Genomic DNA, 21,571 nt, shown 5'->3' with positions numbered 1-21,571 from the left:
GGCAGTCTCTGAAGCAGTCAACAGTGAAATACATGGGGTGTTTCTGTGCTGACCAGTGTGTGTTTCTCAGACGGTGTCTGACTGTTTTGTTTCTGTGCCGACAAACAGTGATACGACTGTATTGGTGTTTCAGAGCAAGCGATGGAAGAGACAATGTTTTCCATTTCTGAGCTGGTACCTCACACAGAAACGGTTTACTGTGCTGCCGAGATGACCCCTCCACAGATTGAATTTTGTGTTCATGAGCACACCATCTCAGAGACTATCAGATATTGTGACTGTGCTCTGGGACTTCTGGGAGAATTCTGAGCCAGAACAGCCACCGTCCCTGACCCCTGTAAGATTTGCTGCATGCTCTGTTGAGCTGCCCCAACCGCCAGTGTTTCCAAAGTCTCCTATATGTGCAGTGAATCTTGGCATCCCTGAGCCTCAGCTGATTCTTGCTGCCTGCGGATTCTTTGCCGCCTTAGGGTCCTGTGTTGTCTGAGCCCGAGGACGCCATATTGCCTGAGGTTGTAGGTTTCTGTGGTCATCCCCGGCTATCTGTCAAGCCATTGATGGGAACTCATTGTTGTGGTTGGCTACCTGGCAGGCCACTAAGGTTTCCTTTCTATCCTTGCTGTCATCCATCTCTGTCCAGTCCATGTGATGGTCTCCATTGGCTTCCATTAACGTCACCCAAGGGCCCATCTTTAAGCCACATTAGGGTCTCTGTTGCCATTGTCGGCCTCTGTCCAAGGCACCCGAGGGTCCATATCACCCTTGTTGGGTTCCATCCTAGCCACCTTCTGGCTTCCAGTTAATCATATCCTCTGCCATCAGTGGCCTCGTGCCAAGCCACTGGAGGGACCATGTCTCCTTTGGTACTAGCTTCCAGAGTTTCTTCATGTCTTTCACCGGTGGTCACCTGTTCTGCCATCATTGGTCTAATCGCCAAATACATTAATTTCTCTATCTCAGTAAATCATGTTCAAATCTTTCAAATCATCTCTCCTTCTTGAACTACTAGCTAAAGGTAGGACGATGCACTGCTGTTCTAAACTCTGATTATCAAATGTTATCATTGGAGTGTGAATGTGTGTGAATGTTAGGTAGAGAAATGCTTTTATGAATGGGTGAAAATGAGTAAATGATGTATAAAGTGAGTGCTTGAGTTTGAAAAGTGCTATAAAATCCAAATCCGGTCGATCCCAGCACCCGTCTACTGTCCTGGTCACTTCTATGTGCCCACTTCAGTCCGTCTAAGGCAGGGGTCAGCAGACTTTAACACCCAGAGAGCCATTTGGACCCAGTTTCCACGCAAAAGAAAACACTGGGAGCCACAAATACATTTTATATATTGTTTTTTTTACCTTTATGCTTTGTGTGAACAACTAAGGTGTGTTGCTTCTGAAATCCATGAACTGCTACAGAGAAAATTACATTTTATTTATGTAATGAACACATTTGAACTCTTAAAGAAATATAACCAAAGGAAAGACACCCAGCTGAACTAAAATGATCCAGCAAACAAAAACTGTTGTGAGCCGCCACCCTTATATCTCCTTTGTGCTTTTGGAGCCTTGACCTGACTTTTAAAAAATAATTGGAAAAAAAGCTCTATGCTGCTGAAAGATGAAAAATAGATATTTACAAAATTCTGCCTAAATATGTATTTTACCTGGTTAATGTGTGTGGCGGGGCATGGTCTGCAGCGCCGCGGCAGGGGAGGCGGGCGCACCTGAGCGGCACCCGCAATCACGCCTCGCCGCCTTAACGTCTGTGCTGTTGTGTTGGTGTGTGTCGGGCTGTGAGCTGCAAAGCTACAGCCGGCTGTGTGCGTACAGCAACCGTGTGTGAAAAGTGGTCAATAAAGAGATGCTGAAAAGCGTGTTCATGCAAACATCGTCGGGTCTGCCGTGATATGTTTACAACGGGACTTCTGCTCCTGAACCTCTGCGCACAGCGTCTGCAGATCGGGGCTGTACGAAGTCACTTTCATCTTTACAGGACTGTAAGCTGTCGTCTGTGAGGCGTAAGCGGTGTTTGTTTTAACATAGTTCACGGTGGAGAATAGCTGCTGACATAATGTGGATCCGAAGATCCATAACTGGCCTACCTGGGGCTGAAAGTGTCGATAAATGCACGGCGTTTCGGCGGGTACACCGGCTTCCGCGAGTGTGACGCTTATTTGAGCGATGAACAAATAATAGAATATAATTTTATTTTTATATTTCAATATCACAATAATCTTCCAATTTAGAACTACAAGTTAAAAAAGAACTAACATAAATAAAATACACTTCAGCTCAATACTTCTAATTTATTTTCCCAAACCACGCAGAGCTGCACTATAAGGACTAAAGAGCTGCATGTGGCTCCGGAGCCGCAGCTTGCCGACCCCTGGTCTAAGGTATTTCACACACGGCCAAAACCTAAATCCATTTCCTTCCTGCAACATCTGTTCTGGTGCTCTTCTCTTATAATGCATGTCATTGAATATGTTTCTGGGTCCTCTGTCCGCTCCCAGAACAAGTCCTGCAGCCACCCTGCTAAGGAACAAGGAGTAAAATAAATGTCTTACCAATCGCTACAGAATCCTAGTACCCGCCTACGTCCTGGCCTGTCCATTCAATTTGTACCCATCCATGCTGAATCAAAGAAACTGTCTCCTAATGACATTAGACCATTTGAAATTAAAATGGACTTTCTACACCCCCGTTTCCTGCACCCTCCTGGGGCAGGAGCTGGCTGGTGGGTCGGGGGCCACGTTGACTGCGTCCTGGGGTCGCTCTTGGTTCTGGAGAGAATCCATTCATTTGCACTTTGTGGGGGGGGGGGGGGGGGGGGGGTCAATGGATATTCATCTTTATTGAATTTTTCTTTGTGTTTGTCTCCAGGACCTTTCTCTGTCTGCCTCTGGCTGTTTGTGTACCTACTTCTGTGGGTTCTTTGAACTTTAGAAAACAAACTTTGTTACAAAACTTCCAGAAAGACGTCTACTGTAATGAAATGTATTTCCCAGTGGTGTGAAGACACATTATTATTATTGTCATTATTATTATTAATAAACATTATGAAAAAATGTTTGTGTACCTACTTCTGTGGGTTCTTTGAACTTTCAAAAAACAACAACTTTGTTACAAATCTTCCAGAAAGACATCTACTGTAATGAAATGTATTTCCCAGTGGTGTGAAGAGACATTATTATTATTGTCATTATTATTATTATTATTATTATTATAAACATTATGAAAAAATGGTCAGACAAAAAGATGTTCAGGCAGTACTGTTAAATGATTTGTTTCAATGCTATATGTCATGGCCCTTTACATGTTGTAACAATGTTTTTATCTTTGATATTGTCATATTTTATTTGCACATTATTTTGCTTTTTAACAATTCAGTTTGTGATTTTCCATTTAAATTTTTTTTCTTTTTTCTGTTTTTTATCATGTGACCGACACTCAGAGTGGACAGAGGTGGGAAAAATATTTAAAAATCATTCCAGAAATGCGTGTGTTTACATTTAATTAGGAACATTTTTAGATATTCTTTCTGAAAACTTGAGTTTTAGTTTTGTAAAACACGGTTAATTTGCTGACAGTGTCACTTTAAGCACTTACACATTTATATTTCATCTACTAGCGCAATGACAGAAACGCATGAAACAAACAGCAATTAAAAAACAAACAAAGAAAGTAATTAAAAACAAAAAGTGTCTGATCTTATGTATATGACCAAATGGTAATAAGCCCCATAGCTCAGACAGTAGGGCCGGCTCTAGCCATCTTCATTTTAGTCCAGATTAAGATTTAGAGAGATAGCCTACTCGGTATGGGAACTGATAAGAGTTTAGGATTCAGATTCCATTATTGATCACTTATCACTTCAATACCTTATCGATTCTCTTATCGATTCTCACTTAGTTCTCAAGGAGTCAGAGTCACCATCACCACTAAGCAGGATATCAAAGACATTACATTTGTGTTAAGTGCATGCTGCGTGGGAAAATGTTTGTACATGTTTAAGGCATTTCTCCTTTCGTGAGATAAAAAAAGTATCACACATCCACAGAGAACTTTCCTTAAAAGAAATCTGTATATTTGTTAATTACTCTCAGGAGAAATGATTTCATTACGCTACTAATTGCATTACTTTTTTGTTTCTCTGCAAAAAGAACTGAAATGCATTGTCTCATAATGACCAGTTAAAAATATAAAGGCTACAGTCCCATACACCAGCATAAATCCCTATCCTAATTAGGACACACATATAATCTTTCGCTCAGTATTCAGGTACGAACACAAAGCCGACGGCAGAAAGCAAAGATGAAAATCAGCACAAAGAGACTTTAAAGCAATGACCACAGTGATTCTGCTATAAAGACATAAACAGGTAGAAACGGAGGTCGAAGCCTGATTGCTCATCCGATTGTTACCTGTTGAAGTTCAGGATGTTGCTGTTGAGCTGGGGTCAGCATTCACATAGCTTTAACATCACTCTGGGTTCTTGGCTAGCTTAGCAAAGAACCAAAGTTGTGTTAGCAGCATAATGCAGTTGTGTCTGCCATGGATGCAGTTTCCGCTTTACCATCGCACTCTAGCTATTTTGTGCAAAACAAAAAGTATTGTCCATATCCATGATGTAGACCACACTACTATTTCCCTTCTCCAAAATCACAAACAGAACTCAACTGATTGAAGCCCAACAAGTGGAACCAATAAGTGGAATCGATAGGGAAGCAGACTAACAGTTCAGAGGAACTATCAAGAACTGGTTCTTGATTCCCATCCCTACAGCCGGCCAGCTGTCATTATATTTTTTCTCATTTTGCTCTCCAAATCACCCAGTCACTGACAAAAACTGCCTTTTCGTTTCTACCTAACGACTGCTGCCTGCTAATAGCTTTTGTAGCCAGTAGATATAATTAGATCAAGCTTGCTAGCTGAACTTTGGCTCATGATCTGGTTGAGCTAGTCTAAGGTTGATTAGTTTGTAAATATGTAATAAAGTGCATTTCATGTACATGGAAATATTAAAGATCCATTATTCTTGCATTGAGGTCTTCTTAGTTAATCCTGAGATTATATTAAAATAACAGAATGGTAATTGCAAGTGAAATGCTGGACTTCCAATATGATCAAAAAAGCACTTTTAAAGCATCTTCTGTTCTCTTCGCTTATTTATTACAAATAATAAATATCTTGTTCCACTCTTCCTTCACTCATGAAGAAGACTCCAACATATGTCTCCCTACACTCTCACTTATACTTCTGATTATATCTTAAGTTGCTTTTCTTTTTTTTAACATTTTGAATGTGTAGCCACTTCTGTTATGACTGAATGACATCAGAGAGCACAGAGCTTGCGTCACAAGCTTGGGTCATGCTGGCACTGCATGATGAAGCTGAAGTCAAACAGTTGAACAGAACTAGACAGTGACTGTCTCATGTTTGCTGGTAAGTACTACTAAACAAACAGTATAGTTACCATGTGTAAGGCCAAAATCCCCGTGAGCATCTGTCAGCTGCTTGAGATGCTCGTTGATGGAGATCTGTGAGAGGGGAGAAAAACACATTAACAAACATGTGTATATATTTTTAGCCATGTGTTTTAAAATCTCTCTATGAATCAACATCATTAATAATGTAATTTTAAATCAATTTAACCTCATCAGTTTAACCAACTAATACCAGTGGTGACATGCAGAAAACCAATGTTAAGTTAGATTTTGTGTTAGGCTAGCCCCAGACTTAACCCCTTGATCAGTTCCCACAAATGGTAAATGGTAAATGGACTGATTCTTATATAGCGCTTTTCTACTCTCCCGGAGTACTCAAAGCGCTTTATACAACACGCCACATTCACCCAGTCACACCCATTCTCACAAGCACTTTATCTATACTTAGTGCTATCTAACTACATTCACACACATTCATACTCCGATGAATGCATCGGAGAGCAACTTGGGGTTAGTATCTTGCCCAAGGATACTTGGCATGCAGACAGGAGGAGCCTGGGATCGAACCTCCAACCTTCCGATCAGTAGGTGACTTGCTCTACCTCCTGAGCTACAGCCACCACAACAGCTAATAGACATAAATTAGTTGCTGCACAGAGCTAGGGCACGTATGGATCGTCCTACTCTGGATTAGGCCACTGCTTCATTTATGTGGAAGAGTAAAACTAAACACATGATATTGCTGTCAGTATTTTCCAGTCACAGATAAAATCTGGGGAACAGACAGCCAATAAATGTAATTTAAGCTTTAGCTTGGATTACTTGTGGCTTTCTTTCTACTGCTTTGAGTTGATTTTTTTAACTTTAAGGTGTTTAGTTATAGGCTAGTGTTTACGGGTATATAGTTATAATGTGCATGCTAGTTTTATAGAATAATACAGCCCCGTTTAAAAGTTTAAGATCACCTGAACAATAGCAAATAATCCTATTTTGCTTGGTTGGATCTTAACAAGGTTCCAAGTAGAGCTTCAACATGCAACAAGAACAAATGTGAGTGAGACAAACATTTTTTGAGCAATTTATTGAAAACAACACTTAAACCGAAACAGGCTGAACCTCAAAAACAAAAAAACAAAAACAAAACATAAACCTCCCCAAAACAGAAATCAAAGCTCCAAACATGAACTCAGTGATGAGTCGCTCCACCGTTATTGTTGATCACGTTAAAAATTCATTGCGGTATTCTTGATGCAAGCCTTTCCATGAGGTGAGTGGGAACATTTCTCCAAGTGGTGAAGATGGCTTCACGGAGGACATCTTCTGTCTGGAACTGTTTCCATTTTTGTAAACTTCCCTCACCATCCATCCCCAAAGGCTCTCAGTTGGATTTAGATCAGGGGAACACGCAGGATGGTCCAAAATACTGATGTTATTCTCCTGGAAGAAGTCCGTTGTTCTGTGGGCGTTGTGTGCTGTAGCATTCTCCTTTTGAAAAACCCAGTGGTGACCACACAGACGAGGGCAGTCAGTCATGAGGGATGCTCTCTGCAACATCTGGGCATAGCCAGCACCCATTTGAGGTTCCTGCACCTCCTGAAGCTCCGTTGTTCCACTGAAGGAAAAAGCACCCGAGACCGTTATGGCGCCCCCTCCACTGTGGCGTGTAGAAAACATCTCAGGTGGGTTCAGGTTACATTTTTTCTCATGAGAGATTAAAACGGTTTTTCCACCTTTCAGTCGGCCATGTTTGGTCTTCTCTTCCAAAGTCCAAACCGTCAGTTCTGTGGTGTTCAATGACACGAGGCCTTTGAAGACGTTTTGTGCTTTTGAAGCCCTTCAGTCTCCATTGACTGAAGGGCTTATAAGTCCATGCAATGGAGTCTCCATAAGACTCCATTGCAGAAGCTTAGATAATAAAACTGGCTGAGGTGCTTGGTTTAAACAGCATTGCAATATCTGCAGATATAATGTAGCTCCATATGTGTTGTCATAACCAGGACTGTTGTTGATTTATGGCAGCTTCATGGCCCTGAGCCTTAACCAGAGTCCATGCGTCCTTCACCACCAGAGCCTGAGGGTCCCGTGCCACCTGAACCTGAGCCCATGCGTCCTTCACCAGAGCCTGAGGGTCCCGTGGCACCTGAACCGGAGCCCATGCGTCCTTCACCACCAGAGCCTGAGGGTCCCGTGCCACCTGAACCTGAGCCCATGCGTCCTTCACCAGAGCCTGAGGGTCCCGTGGCACCTGAACCGGAGCCCATGCGTCCTTCACCAGAGCCTGAGGGTCCCGTGGCACCTGAACCGGAGCCCATGCGTCCTTCACCACCAGAGCCTGAGGGTCCCGTGTCACCTGAACCTGAGCCCATGCGTCCTTTGCTGGCTATGTGTGAGTTTAAGTCATAGTCCAAGAATTCCACACGGCCAGAGTCGAGGGTCCAGTGCCACCCAATCCTGATGGTCTCTGTCTCCACTGCTGGTCGCCTGCTGAGGGTCACATCTATTTTGTCACCAGCCTCCAGAGACATCCCATCACCCCCACTGACACTAGTCTCCAGCCAAGCCACAAGACGGTTCTTGCCACTGATCCCCGAGTTGTCCAATCAGCGCTGACATTATCAGACTGGCAATGCATCCAGAGGGTCCTTGCCACCATGCCACCCAAGGGCCTTTGTCACCATCATCAGCCATGCCACCAGAGGGTCTTCACTGCCATCACCAGTCCCCAGCCAAACCACTGAAGGGTCTCTGCCACTGACCACAAAATTGTCTTGTCTCCACCACTGGCCACCAGGCCAATCCCCAGTGTTACCCTGGTGACAATGGAGTAATCGACATCCAGCAATCGGACACCCTTGGTGGGTGGTGATTCTGCTTCTGGCGGTGTTGAGATCACATGCTTGGTACAATACTCTTCAGATGCTGGAGATTGGCACTGTAAATATTTCGACGTAGGATACACGGGGGCTCAGAGTTGGCACAAAGAAGAATCAATTTCAGTCACCATTCAGGTGATGTCTAGAAACTGGGCTTAAAAGATATGGCTGAAGAAACAGGCTTGAGCTGCAGCCCAGTCTGGGCAGAGTGAACTGATTGAATTGAAACCAAACTTTCGCCAAGTGTGACATGAATAACTTCAGCTTATTATACTCAGGTTAGTAGAGTAGTGATATATAATACTTATATAAAGCAAATTTAAAAGTGAGATCACTGGTCAAATGTGACTTGATATTTAGACACAAACTATCATTTGATATTTGCAATATTTGTCGTGGCGTGAGTGTATCTCATTTTTATTGCTTCTACATTTGTGTAAGTATGTGTATGTGTGCATGTGTGTTTACCTGGAGCAAGCTCCAGCGTGTATTCAGATCTTCGATGCGTTCCAGGTTCCTGGATGATAACTGGATATCAGGCAGATTGAAAGTGGAAGCTAATTCGTTCACATGCGTCACATCGTCCTTAATCTGTGCAATGTCTTCCTGAAACTCCTGCAACATAAGCACATACGACATATATACATTGAAATAAACACACCAACACCTTTACATGTAACAGTGAGAAACTAATGCATCTGTCACATAAAACCCAGTTTGTTGATTCTTTAATGTAGGACATGGAAATCGATGATGGACTCAGGTAACATGAATGGTTGATAGAAATAATGTGGACACATTTTCTAGCAGTAACTCACCTCTGACTTACTTTGCCAGATATTTGCTAAGTTATATATGCTATAGTTTCCTCAATGCAATCTGGACTTGACCTAGGTGAGAGGTATCAGGCAGGTGGTAAACTAATGCATCTGTCATGTAAACCTAGTTTGCTACTAGTTTAAAGCAGGGAATGGAAAGGACTGATAGACAAAGAGTTGACAGATTCCATTTAGACAATTTAAGCTGGACACCTTTCCGGAGGTGAAGGTGAGTGATCTAGAATGAGAGATTGAGGGTTGAGCAGGGCTCTGATGGAGGTTGGGGACACTGAGTCTTAATGAAAGCTGTTCTGCACCTCCACTGCACTGCACTACCCCACAGCTGGGGCCACATCTCCATGTCATTGGGGTATCTCCAAACCAGATGATGGACACTTGAAGTGAAGGAGCGGTCCAACTGAAGATGGAGTCCTATTGGGCTTGCTTAGCCAATGGAACTGTGGAGGCAGATGGCAGGTACTGGCAGGCCAAACTGAATGCAGCTTTTTAGTCAGCCTCAAAGCAATTCTGGCAAACTGTTAGGCGGCTCAGGGAAAGTGAGCAGTACTCTACTCACACTGTGCACAGTGGGGATGGGGCGCTGGTGACCTCAGTGCTGGTTGGGCAGTGGAAGGAATATTTCAAAGATCCATATAGGAAGCTGAATTTGGGCATAAGGGGAAAGACTCCTACTCTCGTCCATTGTTATGAGCTCTGCACTCTTGAAAGGGTGAGGAGTTGAGTCATTTGGGAGAGAGAGTGGAGCTCAACATTGCAAGGAGTCATTTGAGGTGGTTTTGGGTATCTGACCCAATGATAAGGTGTTATAGGCGTGTCCTACTGGAAGGAGGTTCTCTGGCATGCTTCAGGCTGATCTGGGAACATGATGAACAACATCTGTCTCTATTTTCCTGGATGAGCTGAACAAGGTGAGAGGCCGGCGTGGGCATTCTCTGCTTAAACTGCTGTCCTCATTGTCCAGCCACAGATAAGCGTTGGAAAATGAATGGATGGCTGGAGCTTTTAATTATTTTTTAAGCTAAACTCATATAAAAACGAGATCTTGATCTTCCTTTCCAAAGTCAAGATTCAAGGTGATTTAAGTCAGGAGGATATCAATAATTATCTCTACAGTAAGTCCGGATGAGCCTACTTTACCAATCAAGCAAAATGTATAAAAAGTCAAACCAAAAGTGCTTAATGCCGATCAATTAGAACGATTATTTTCTTTGTCTTTGATTGTTAAGATTTGGGGAGAACATTTTTTTAACAAGAGCAAAAATGGAAAAATAGTCATAATAGGGTTATGTTCATGATTAACACTAATCGAAACCATCAGAGGGTGATGTAGAAGGAAATAGCTGAAGCTTGGATCTCAGAAGGTGTAACAAGCTCTCCCAACCTCATCACATCTCTTCCCGTTATCTCATTTAAGGAAACTGTTGGCTTGTTTTATTAGTGTTTATACTGTCTGTGGGTATGAAACAGAATATATATCTAAAGTGAGAGTCACTGATTCTCACCTTGACTCTGTCGATGTGGTCTGGTAGCAAGTCAATCAGGAGGTCTTCTACAGGTTCCCACGCATCCTTTACCATTTCTGCCTGGCTCAGCTTTCCATCCAGCAGGTCCTCTGCCTTCTCCAGCTCCATCAGCTGGTCAAGGGCCAGCTCTAATCTCCTCTGCCAGTCATCTGAGTCAGCGTTGAGCTGGTCCCATTTGTTCATCATATCGTCCGCCTCTTTACGCAGGATTCGCCCCACGTTGTGTGCGCGCTCCTCTGGGCTGATATCTGAAGGTTACGTAAAGAATAAATGCAGAAAAAAATAAGCAAATTTCACACCATGCAGTAATCTAAAAGGCCTTCGGTCTCTCAGCGTATGGTAGAGCTACTATTTCAAAATTGATATACTATAACAATGTCAACTGACTGGAGTTACTTATGGCTGAGTCCCCTACAGCAGCGGTCCCCAACCCCCGGGCCTCGGACCAGTACTGGTCCATGAGTCGTTTGGTACCGGGCCGCGAGAGTTGAGGCTCAGGTGTGAAATGTATCGTTTTCAGGGTTTTTATCGGTTTTCAGCGTTATTTTGTTATTGTTTTTATCGTTAACTCGGTTTTCCTGGGTCTTTCACGTGTGTTATGAATAAATCTTCTTTTTTTCGGTACCGGTACTAGTTTTATTTTGTTGTATTTATCCGCGACACCTTAAAGGCCGGTCCGTGGCGCAAAAAAGGTTGGGAGTACAAATACGAGCACAACTGTTATGGTAGCTTTTATAGTAGCAAAACCGTTTCTGTGTGTATTTCAATGCACATATGTTTCAGTCTGTGTGGGGAGTTGTGCGTGTGCACCGAGTTGTTTCTGCTTATTCAAATCTGTGTGTAATAAGATTTGTAAACGTGTATCCAGAAAGCTGCTGTCATCAGATTTGTGAACGTGTAAATAAATGATATATATTAATGACTCGTAAGTCTTGTCTTTTGAGTCATTATAAGACAAAACGATGTGACTTTTGCTAAACTTCTAACATGACAGATTTATGATCAATCAGTGATTTGAATGTGTGCAGAGAGTTATCTGTAAGTTCGGGTTCATTAACCCTGAGCCCAGGCTCAGACTGTCTCACTCTGCACAAACCACCAGGTTGGTTTTTACGGTCTTCATGGTTGTGCCATACAAGACGGGGTCAGACGCACAGACCACAATGGATCCAGCGTGAGTCACTGGAGGATTTGATATTCAACTAGAAGCCAGAGTAAAATCCCTGAAACCAACAGTACAACCATAACGAAGGAAATTCAAGACAACTTGAATTAGCTTTGAGCCTGAACAGCTCTGATTCATCAAACAGCCAAAATAAGAGAACAAATGGCAACAGTAAAATATATATATGTGCAATTTAGGTTACAGTGATTCCCTCTATCTAGTTATCAGACTATATATATATTTAGAGTCTAGATATAGATGATCAGATTTGCTTAATGTAAGAATGGTCACAGTCTTATGTTTACAGGAATTATGAATAAGCAGAGTAAACGTGTCTTTCAGGTCCAGTCGGTCAACTCAAAGCAGATAAGGAGATGATTAAGACCTTTCTCAGGTGAAAACTACACCATAATAATAATGTGTTACAACTAAGAGTCTGGCACTCATAGCACTACACATAAATATGCAGTTTTTAAAAAGTTATATAAGTACTTTAAATACTTAAACTGCCATGTGGACTTTTGACAGGTAGAATTAAATATATTATAAAATATGACCCTTGTTATTAGAAATATTGGCTTAATCTTTTTCTGTTCCACAACTCTTCCAGGTTGTTTTTAAACTGACCACATCTGTCATGCAGATATTCCATATGGATAGCCTGCAAGCTAGCTATGGCTGTGTCCATGAAGAGCTACAAGCTACCAGGCTGGGTATGAAAACAGACCTGAGAAGTGATGCGTTCTCCACAGATCTTACATGTTTCACAAAAGATATTTAACACCACCAAACACTTAAAGAGCCAGACAATCAGAGTGGGCAGAAAGGAGAGCGGCAGAGGTGGAGGAAGATGTTCTGCTTCAAGCTTTCAAGCTCAAGAAAATATACGAACGAAACTGACAGAGCTGAAAGCCCGATCACGTGGAGACAATATTGGTGTATACGTAGTGCCGAAGACACTGAACGGAACAACCCGACGTGGTTTTAGAAACTTTTATTAAATGGGAGTTTTCTTTAAGTGACAGATGTCACAGAGCTCGTGGCCCAAAGCCACCGCAGAAACCAGTAATTTACTTTCTGCAGCACAGTGTTAAAGAACTGCTGCTCTGAAAGTTTTTTCTGAAAGGAGTGAGAATTTACTTTGACCAGGACTAACCCCACTGACACTCAGCAGGAAAGAAAGGCAACTTTCAGACCCCCCAGCAGCAAAACTCAGTGACGGCACTGTAACTTACAACAGCGCAACAGAGGTTTGGAAGATGTGAAGAAGAGGAAGGTCCTGAGCTTTACAGGAGAAGAGACCCGATCCACGTAATCAACACAGGAGAAGCAGAAGAGCTTTTCCTCAAAGACAGCGAGGACACACTCGCTCTCTCTCTCTCTCGATGTGTCACTAAAGGCAACTCACCTGCAACATGTCTCTGAGCAACACTCAGCTGGCAGCCACATAGTGGGACTGTAGCATCAGGCTGATTCCACACATTCACAGTCGCTGTGTGAGATAAAGCTGATTCCCAATCCTCTGCTGAGGTTTCACTTTCCAAATCTTCAGTCAGTGCATTTTAGCTTCTGATCTGATTAACAGGATGTAAGTTGATCAGAAAATTCTGATGTGATGCTTAATCAGTCTTTCAGGTGTTTGTCCAATAAGTGGATTACACGCTGCTGCCATAAGTATAAGCTCCTTTACTTTCATATGAACTTGAGCGCCATCTCATGCTTAATCCACAGGGTTTAAAACGATGTGAGCCCACACTTTGCAGCTACAGCAGCTTCAGCTCTTCTGTGTGGGATTTCCACAAGTGACAAATGACACTGCAAACCTAAAGCCCTCAAAACATAATTTTGAAATGCAGAATAAGCATTAATGTTGTTCTTCTGTACATTTTTATGTTCGGAAGAACAACAGAAACCATTTTGGTATCAACACATTCAGCTTTTTGTGGACAAGTATCCTATTACTTCCGTTTTCTTTCACTTTTATATGTTTTAAAATATTTGTTTGTTTGTTTTACACTGAAATAAATGGTGAACGCTTAAAATCCTCATCAAACTCACTCAACATTGAAAGTTATCTAGTTCAGATTACTTTAACCTCCTAGGACCTGCGTCCACATATGTGGACATCACATTTTGGGTTATTTAGACCAAAATACTCAATTTTGCTCTACAAGGGCCTGATACCCACTTATGAGGATGTTATGCTGCTACTGTTCTATCGAAATGTTAAACAAATATCCTCATATGTGGCTCTCATTTTTCTTAGAAACAAAAATCAGGTAAAAAAATAAATCAGGTCATTCTTTGTTTTTACATTCATTGGGTCCAAATCAGCCCAAATATCAAAGAGAAATCAAAACTGCTGCCGTGGAAGAGTTCAGGTCTTAGGAGGTTAAGCTAGAGGAATAAAAATCTAACTTTAAACTGGTCCCAACACATGTTCAGCGAAGTATGTTTTCATACAGTTACAGTTGATTCAGCTCACTCTGGCATCTCACCCTTTTCACCCTGCACACACCTGTGCCTGGAGACTGTGTCAAACCACCGATATTATTGGACTGATTATTGCTCTAATCTCTACCTGCTTAATTACATTTCAGCTCCCAGTTTATAATTTCAAATCATTTTTAGACATTTTCAGACTCTGATTTTCATAATTCAGAACATTTTGATAGTTTTATTGAACCATGTTATTCTTATATTGAAATGTTTTTCATCTCTTTATTGCATGTTGGTTGAGTTCATTAACCTTATGTTGAAGTAATCCCATTCACCCTCATGCAGGCAAACTCAAGGACTTCTACACTGTGATGTTTTTGTCTTTTAGAAAATGCCATTCATATTTAGGTTATTTGGTTTATTTAGAGAAATGTTCTATATGGTTTTGCTCCCAAAAAGGCTGATTCTGTTCATCTGGATGTTTTCAGTGGGAGAAACATTTCGTCAATCATCAGCTGACTGCAGGTTTCCAGCCTTATAAACAGCACATTTACATCAATGACTGAAACCAGCCCACTGAAGGAACAATGGTCAGTTCCTTGATGATTGATATGCAAATTCTCACAACTATCAATCAACAACTACTGATCACTGGCCATGAGTAACCATTCACAGAGAGTTGGGGAATGGCTGCAATCACAGCATGTAAGATGGTGAAAGACATCTCAGAAGCAGTGAATCAACCTTTTGGATTTACGTACCTGGATATTTGAGCGTGCATTGAGAACTTTTGCTTCTTACGCTTAGCTAGCTGATATTGTTGAACTCTAATGTCACTGAGCTGGTTCAGCGAGGTCACCTTTGGATATTTCAAACATGTTTTGGTATTGAAGGAAACATCTTCAGCATTTTTGACAGGTAATGCTGTTTTTCCAGTTAAATATGTTTTTGATTTGTTTTACCTATCATAATCTGTTCAGTGTACTTTTTCACATTAATTTAATTTAATAATTAAAGTAATGAATATAATTTAATGTGTCAAACAAGACTGTGGAGACATAGGATTGTGTTTCAGAAAACCATAGTAAGATTTCATACATATAACCATGGAACTGCTTGCTTTTTAGATGTCCCTAACCACTGCCTGATACAAGATCAAATAGCTGAGGTGGATTAAACTAACAGGAGGAAGGATGAGAGGAAGTCCCGTGATTAGCAGCTGAAATTCTTGCAGTTCAACAGGGCGCGATATCTTTCAGCTGAAGACACATAGTAACCAGATTGCTGCCATGGTGCAGAATTGTTGCAGAATAGTGTCTGTTTATCTTTACGAGCAGTTGTTACAATGCTGTTAATAATTAACTATTTCCACATTTAAATGGCAAGTTAAAAGGTTACTGTCATATAATGTGTCTATAGTACAATAGCCACACATTCAAAACCCTACAAAGGACCAATGTTCCCTCTAAGCTGCACGTGAGCAGCTGTGCACTGCTGGCACGTCTCTGCACACAAAAAAAAACTAACCTGAATTGAAATTAAAATGAAAACTTTAACAATCCTGTTTTGCAGTGTTAGTCAGTGACTGGCTGCTCCTGTATGGGATCAGAACGATGCCACCTTATCCCAAAGTCCAGCCAATGATGCGATTCACATTCGTATATATGCAGCTAATCAACGTCGCTGACAGCCTATGACAGCGTCCTTATGTGCGACACCGGTGTTTTAGCAAAGCGGCTGATGTGGAGTGAAGTTAATGACAACGTGTACAACCATTGGAGATGTGAGCAGGACAGACGAACAACTGACGGACAAAGTGTGGACTTTATACCAGTTTTTAAATTGTGTTGATCGGCCACGTAAAACCAGAGTTACGATAAAATATCTGCAATGTTTGTTTTTCTTCCTGAATACTGTCGTTGTTTATATTTACTGCAGGATGAAACAGTAAAAACTGCATTTTATAAGGAAAACGCTCGAAAGCCTGTGAGCAAAAACAAACCCCTCAGCCTTTCCTATTGGTGGAAAAATGCACCATGTGGACCAATCAAAAAATGATACGGCAACATGGCATTTAGTTGTTTAGGGAGGGGGAAGTTTTAGGAGTGACGGCGTGTTTGAGATGTGAGAGATTTGAGACGTTTAGCACAAATCTTGTGTAGTTAGTGTGTAGTTAGTGTGTAGTTAGTGTGTGGTTAGTGTGTAGTTAGTGTGTAGTGTAGTCAATAGTGTTGTTGTGTGTCAGAACAATGAGGCAACTGCTGAGTGTTACAGGTGTTACAGCAGTGACACATCTGCTGCTGTCAGGCCTGCAGGTATCAGGCTGTTGTTCTCCTTCATCTCATAGTGACACAAATTATTTTTGGAGTGACACAAATAATTTGTGTGGCATCAGATTTGATGCAGAACAGCTGATTGTTCTGTAAATAGTTTGAAATGTTTGTTTTTAGGTAAACAGCTGCAAAAACTTTGTTGTTTGCATAACTCAGTTACTTTTTTGAAGAAGTAACTATATAATTAATTACCCAACATTGGTCATTATTTACTGTATTTGCAGACAGAGTTACAGACTCTCTCCCAGGCCACAGACTCATCATACAGTCAGAGCTTTATAAAAAGAAAAAGAAAGTTGTGTTTTCAAAATTGGAGTTGAAGTTATTTTTACTTCCCATAGTGTGAACATGCTGCAGGTCAACAAGATGTTTTTACATTTTCATTGTAAGTGGGCTAAAGCAGTTAATTAAAAGTAGTCTAACATAAATGCTGTAATTTGATTACTTTAATAAACATGTAACTTGGATGCTGGCGTGACCACAGTGCACACGTCTGCTGTTGCTCACAGTGGTCCAAGTGTCCACTCAGAGAGTTTGTGTGTTCAGACACATGAAACATTAGAGGCAACATCACACTGCTTATAGCACTTCCATTCTTAATTCATCCAGTCAGTATAACATTAAAACAAGCATGAAGTGCTGAAGGGGGAAGTTTTAAGCTATGGAAGAACAGTGGAGGAGAGCTTCTAAGCATAATTGTGTGAAATGAGTTACCTCTGTGCTCAGGTGACGGTGTGTCGTGTGGAAGTTCAGACAGAAAGATTCCCACATCATCCAGAGCCTTGGTCATAACGGGCTCTTTCGCTCGCAGTTCCCTCCTGAAACCCTGTAAAAGCACACAAACTTTCAGCATTTGTACTAAACTAAACATCAGACAGCTCCACCCTTCAGTGTCATATCTGCGACTAAAGACTCAGCTTGATGTGACTTCATACAGAGAAATGTGTCTCAAAAGGGTTACAAATGCATAGTTTACGATCAGAGGCATAAACAAATGTGTGCAGTGATCTGTCTGTAACTTTTGAGGACTCACAAGTGCTTCAATCCACACACAAATACAAAGTCATTAGTTGTTCACAGAGTCTATTAATAAAATACAGGCAGTGGCCAGTGGTGACCCTCAATCCTAACTCACCTTGTTCTTAGGTTATCACACTCAAAAAGATTTTCAGACAACTTGACCTCTGACCCCTGACCTTGAGGCCAAGATCACTGAGATTCAAACTTGTCTGATATTCATACTAGATGTGCGTATGGTTTCAAAATCCTGTCACTTCCTTCTCAAGTGATCACAAACTCAGGTGTCCATGTTGAACACCCGCCTGGCAGGTTAACAACAATACCCCATCAGCCTTTTACAGCTGAGGGGTAATGAAATACTTGCAACATCCTTCTCACTCACTTACAAAACCTTCCTAAGTGAGAGGTTTCACTCCTGATACGCATGGATCACACTGCATGTCCACGTGGGGTTTTGAGATAATCTGAGAGGAGAAGCCAGCTCTCCTGCCTCAGTAGAACTGAGTACGGCAGATAATGACGGAGAGCAGTTTGTTGTTGTTTGTTTGATCTCCCTCACTGACTCAAAAGGCTGCAGACTCTGGGTAATGATGGTTCCAGCTCTGTGAATCATTTTGTTAATCCTGCTGGCACTGATGGAGACAACGGCAAAGGAAGTCGCCAATGAAGGATCTGAGCTCCTCAGAAAATAGAATCTTCTTGTACACACCATCACTGTTGGTCCATCCAAACTCTCATTCAGGTGAACTCCGTACCTGTACCTGTAGTACCTGTAGTACCTGTACCTGTAGGTGTTCACTGGTTCCACCTCCATACACATGTTAATGGGCTTACTTATCTTCATTTAGATGAAGTAAGCAAATATTCACGCTGTATCCTTTTCAACGTTTTCTTGTTCCTAGACCTGACGACCCTCCTGTCTTCTTTAGTAGACTGATCCTGGACTTGTTGTTGAGAAAACAGCGCAATTTGATGTAACCTCAATGGCTGAAGGTGATTTTAGGCTAAAATCCTGGGTTTTCCTCCAATTATTAAATCTGACTACAGAGCAGGCTATAATTATTGTCCATGATTTTTGTGATATCGTAAGACGATTTGTTTTGTTTGTTCCGCTGTTGTACGGCACTACGTTGCCTGGCGGAAGGGCATGTGATCAGACACACAGTATCGGGGTTCAAGAGTGGTATGTTGGTCACATGTCCATCCGCCAGGCAACATAGTGCCGTACGAAGTAGCGTGAAAAACAAACTTCAAAGTAGCGCTACGCGTTCAGCGGGAGGCGTGGATGATGGGCGGCGATAAACTTGCGAAAAGCAAGTTATGCTCAACTCCACCAGTGGATTCTGACAGCGTGGAAAAGTGTGAAAACATCCACGATCACCAACGGATTTTGAAGGGCTGGACTGCTGCATGATGGAGACACCGCCACGGCCCTTCTGAGGGTGTTCGACTCTGACAACGAGGATTTGTTTGGTTTTGAAAGTGACAACAAAGGAGAGAAGCTGAGAGTGGAGGACGAAGCCATCCTGAGCCTGTTCGTTTCGACACTGGAGAAGAGGACTTTGGTGGTTTTAGTGCAGGAAGAAGAGAAAGATGGTGAATGACTGACTTTCCTTCTTGTTAAAGCCGTGTCACTGCACCTGAGCCTAAAAGGTAGAATCTATTTTTCTGGTGTGCTGTAGGTTATTGTTATGTACTACATTTGTTACTCGTTTATGAAGCACAGTACATGTTTCGTACTTGTAATTACCGCTGCTTGTACATATACCTAAAAAGTTATGCAAATATGAACCCATAACTTGTTTTTCAAAATATTAATAAAAGTGATGTCTCCAAACAGCCATCTCTTTCCTGACAATTCCCTTTGTGCATATTCTCTTACATATGATAAGTCAACATTGAAACACCTGCGGCTTTTAGTCAGGTGCGGCTAATGTATGTACAAAACAGGATTTTCCCCTGATTTTAGCTTGTGCGGCTAATATTCAGGTGCGCTTTGTAGCGGGAAATACGGTAGTTTATTCACTCACATCTTTGATGTCACTGCGCGCTGCCCTAGGGGAATTAATCTGACTTAATATTTCTCTAATTAATTCTGTTTAAAGGCAGAAACTGATCATTTTATTTGAGCTTTAGTTAAAAAAACAATTTGTCGAAGGTTATCATGTGCTGATGTCACTTCCTGTGCAGATATATTGTCGATTCCTGTTTTGTGAAACGTTACGGCAGTCGTGTTGACGATTAGCTGAACACAATCGGCATCAAGAAGCAACGTTGAGTGAGCGCTCTACCATGCTGCACCTCCTACCCGGTGTGTGTCCAGCTGGGCCTGCACAGCCGGGACGTCGCCCCCTACAGGTCGCTCCCGCTCCAGCTGCTGACTTTTCAACCGTAGCCAGTTCAACAGTTCTTGCAGCGACATGTGAACCCTCTTCCAGGGGGCCATCTCTGAGTCCAGATGGGCCCTTGAAACAGAAACACAAACATCTTTCTCTGTAGTTTCAACAACAGTCGTTTACAGTTCTTTGCGTTGTTGGACTCATTGCAGCCGCTCACCTCATGCGGAGGGTCTTGTTGTGCAGGTCATTCCACCGCTGGGTCATGTTGCCAAGACGTCTCCTGAGCAGAGCCCCGTCCTCGGAGTCCCCCAGTGACGTAAGAATCCTCTGCCCGTTTTCATCCAGGGAGTGATACAGCTCTGTGTGGCCGTCAATCTCTATTTGGAGGTCCTATAATCGCCAGAAATGGAGAAACAGCATGAAAAACTAGTGAATTCAGTTACAGCACACACTGAATCTTTCAGGACTTTCACTGATTGGTGCTTAAAATCAGACGATGATCCATTAATCAAGATATCAACCGTATTTATATTTACATTAACCTTTTTTATTTTAATTTCTTAGCACTTTAATGTCAAAATGTCAAAACTGGAATGTCCTGGACGTGGGGAAGTGGAGACTCGGTGATCTTCTCTGCTGTCTTCAGCCCTCTCTGCAGGGATTTCTGCCACTGCAGGCCCCTGACCACACAGATATTCATGTCAGTAAGCTCTCTATAGTACTTTTGTAGAAATTGGTAAGGATACGAGAGGGTAAGTGACCTCTCCTCATCCGGAGCTCTCTTAGCAACAGCTCTGGTGTGCAGCGACCAGGACAAAGTGTCTGTTATCTGCTGACCATGTCCACTGCTGTTCTGTTAATGACTGTGTGGGACTGTGCCGACTTCCCCTTAAGTCGACAATGAGCTCTTTGGTTGTTTTCAGCACAATGTGGTCGTTTTCCAGTCTCTCAAAGCAGCGGTCTCCAACCTTTTTTGCGCCACGGACCGGTTTATGCCCGACAATATTTTCACGGACCGGCCTTTAAGGTGTCGCGGATAAATACAACAAAATAAAACTAGTACCGGTACCAAAAAAAAGAAGATTTATTCATAACACACGTGAAAAGACCCAGGAAAACCAAGTAAACGATAAAAACGATAACAAAATAACGCTGAAAACCGATAAAAACCCTGAAAACCAGACATTTCACACCTGAGCCTCAACTCTCGCGGGCCGGTACCAAACGACTCACGGACCGGTACCGGTCCGAGGCCCGGGGGTTGGGGACCGCTGTCTCAAAGGACATCATAATGGGACTGAGTGCTTTGGGGCAGTTGTCATGACGATACGGGCACTTGAATGTTGGCAGCAATCTTAAAGAATCAAATACAACCCCTTTTATTGTCACTGTATATGAATGAAATTGTGGATGCTCCCCACCAGCTGTGCATGGAATAATAACATGAACAGCAGGACAGCAAGAACGAATAACAGACTAGATTACATACACACAAGAGGTTTGTATACAAAACAGGAGGCACACAATAAAAAGGCACACATTAGACAACAGTTTACAAAGTGCTTGGAAATAGTGTAATACACTTGGTCTGAGTATA

At 42.2% G+C, this 21,571-nt stretch overlaps 2 protein-coding genes across 8 annotated transcripts in view; both read right to left on the bottom strand.

The window, feature by feature from the left end:
- Window positions 1-21,571, bottom strand: part of dmd (dystrophin) — a 316,485-nt gene that overhangs the window by 70,589 nt on the left and 224,325 nt on the right. For all 7 annotated transcript variants that reach the window (XR_014872316.1, XR_014872315.1, XM_085150972.1 and 4 more), the window contains 6 exons: window positions 20,192-20,364; window positions 19,944-20,100; window positions 17,330-17,441; window positions 10,658-10,926; window positions 8,785-8,931; window positions 5,473-5,536 (listed from right to left, as the gene is read on the bottom strand). Coding sequence is in view for 5 of the 7 variants with exons in the window: in XM_085150972.1 (XP_085007098.1) it covers window positions 5,473-5,536; window positions 8,785-8,931; window positions 10,658-10,926; window positions 17,330-17,441; window positions 19,944-20,100; window positions 20,192-20,364 (922 nt within the window). In the remaining 2 variants the exon portion in view is untranslated. The remainder of the gene's footprint in view (window positions 1-5,472; window positions 5,537-8,784; window positions 8,932-10,657; window positions 10,927-17,329; window positions 17,442-19,943; window positions 20,101-20,191; window positions 20,365-21,571) is intronic.
- Window positions 6,314-8,778, bottom strand: LOC146492392 (uncharacterized). The gene is made up of 2 exons (XM_085151102.1): window positions 7,590-8,778; window positions 6,314-7,538 (listed from the first exon to the last, which is right to left on the bottom strand). The coding sequence occupies exons 1-2, from the start codon at window positions 7,966-7,968 to the stop codon at window positions 7,480-7,482; spliced, it is 438 nt and encodes a 145-aa protein (XP_085007228.1). The 5' UTR covers window positions 7,969-8,778; the 3' UTR covers window positions 6,314-7,479.

This window comes from Neolamprologus multifasciatus, chromosome 23, assembly GCF_963576455.1.
Source record: "Neolamprologus multifasciatus chromosome 23, fNeoMul1.2, whole genome shotgun sequence".
Lineage (NCBI taxonomy): Eukaryota > Metazoa > Chordata > Actinopteri > Cichliformes > Cichlidae > Neolamprologus > Neolamprologus multifasciatus.
Note: the sequence above shows the minus strand (reverse complement) of the source record. Positions and strands in the feature narration are given on the sequence as shown.

Coding starts and splice junctions, on each gene's coding strand:
- LOC146492392 (XM_085151102.1), bottom strand. CDS start 7,968: ATGTCTCTGGAGGCTGGTGACAAAATAGATGTGACCCTCAGCAGGCGA. Junction 7,539..7,589: donor TGAAGGACGCATGGGCTCCG/GTTCAGGTGCCA, acceptor GCATGGGCTCAG/GTTCAGGTGGCACGGGACCC.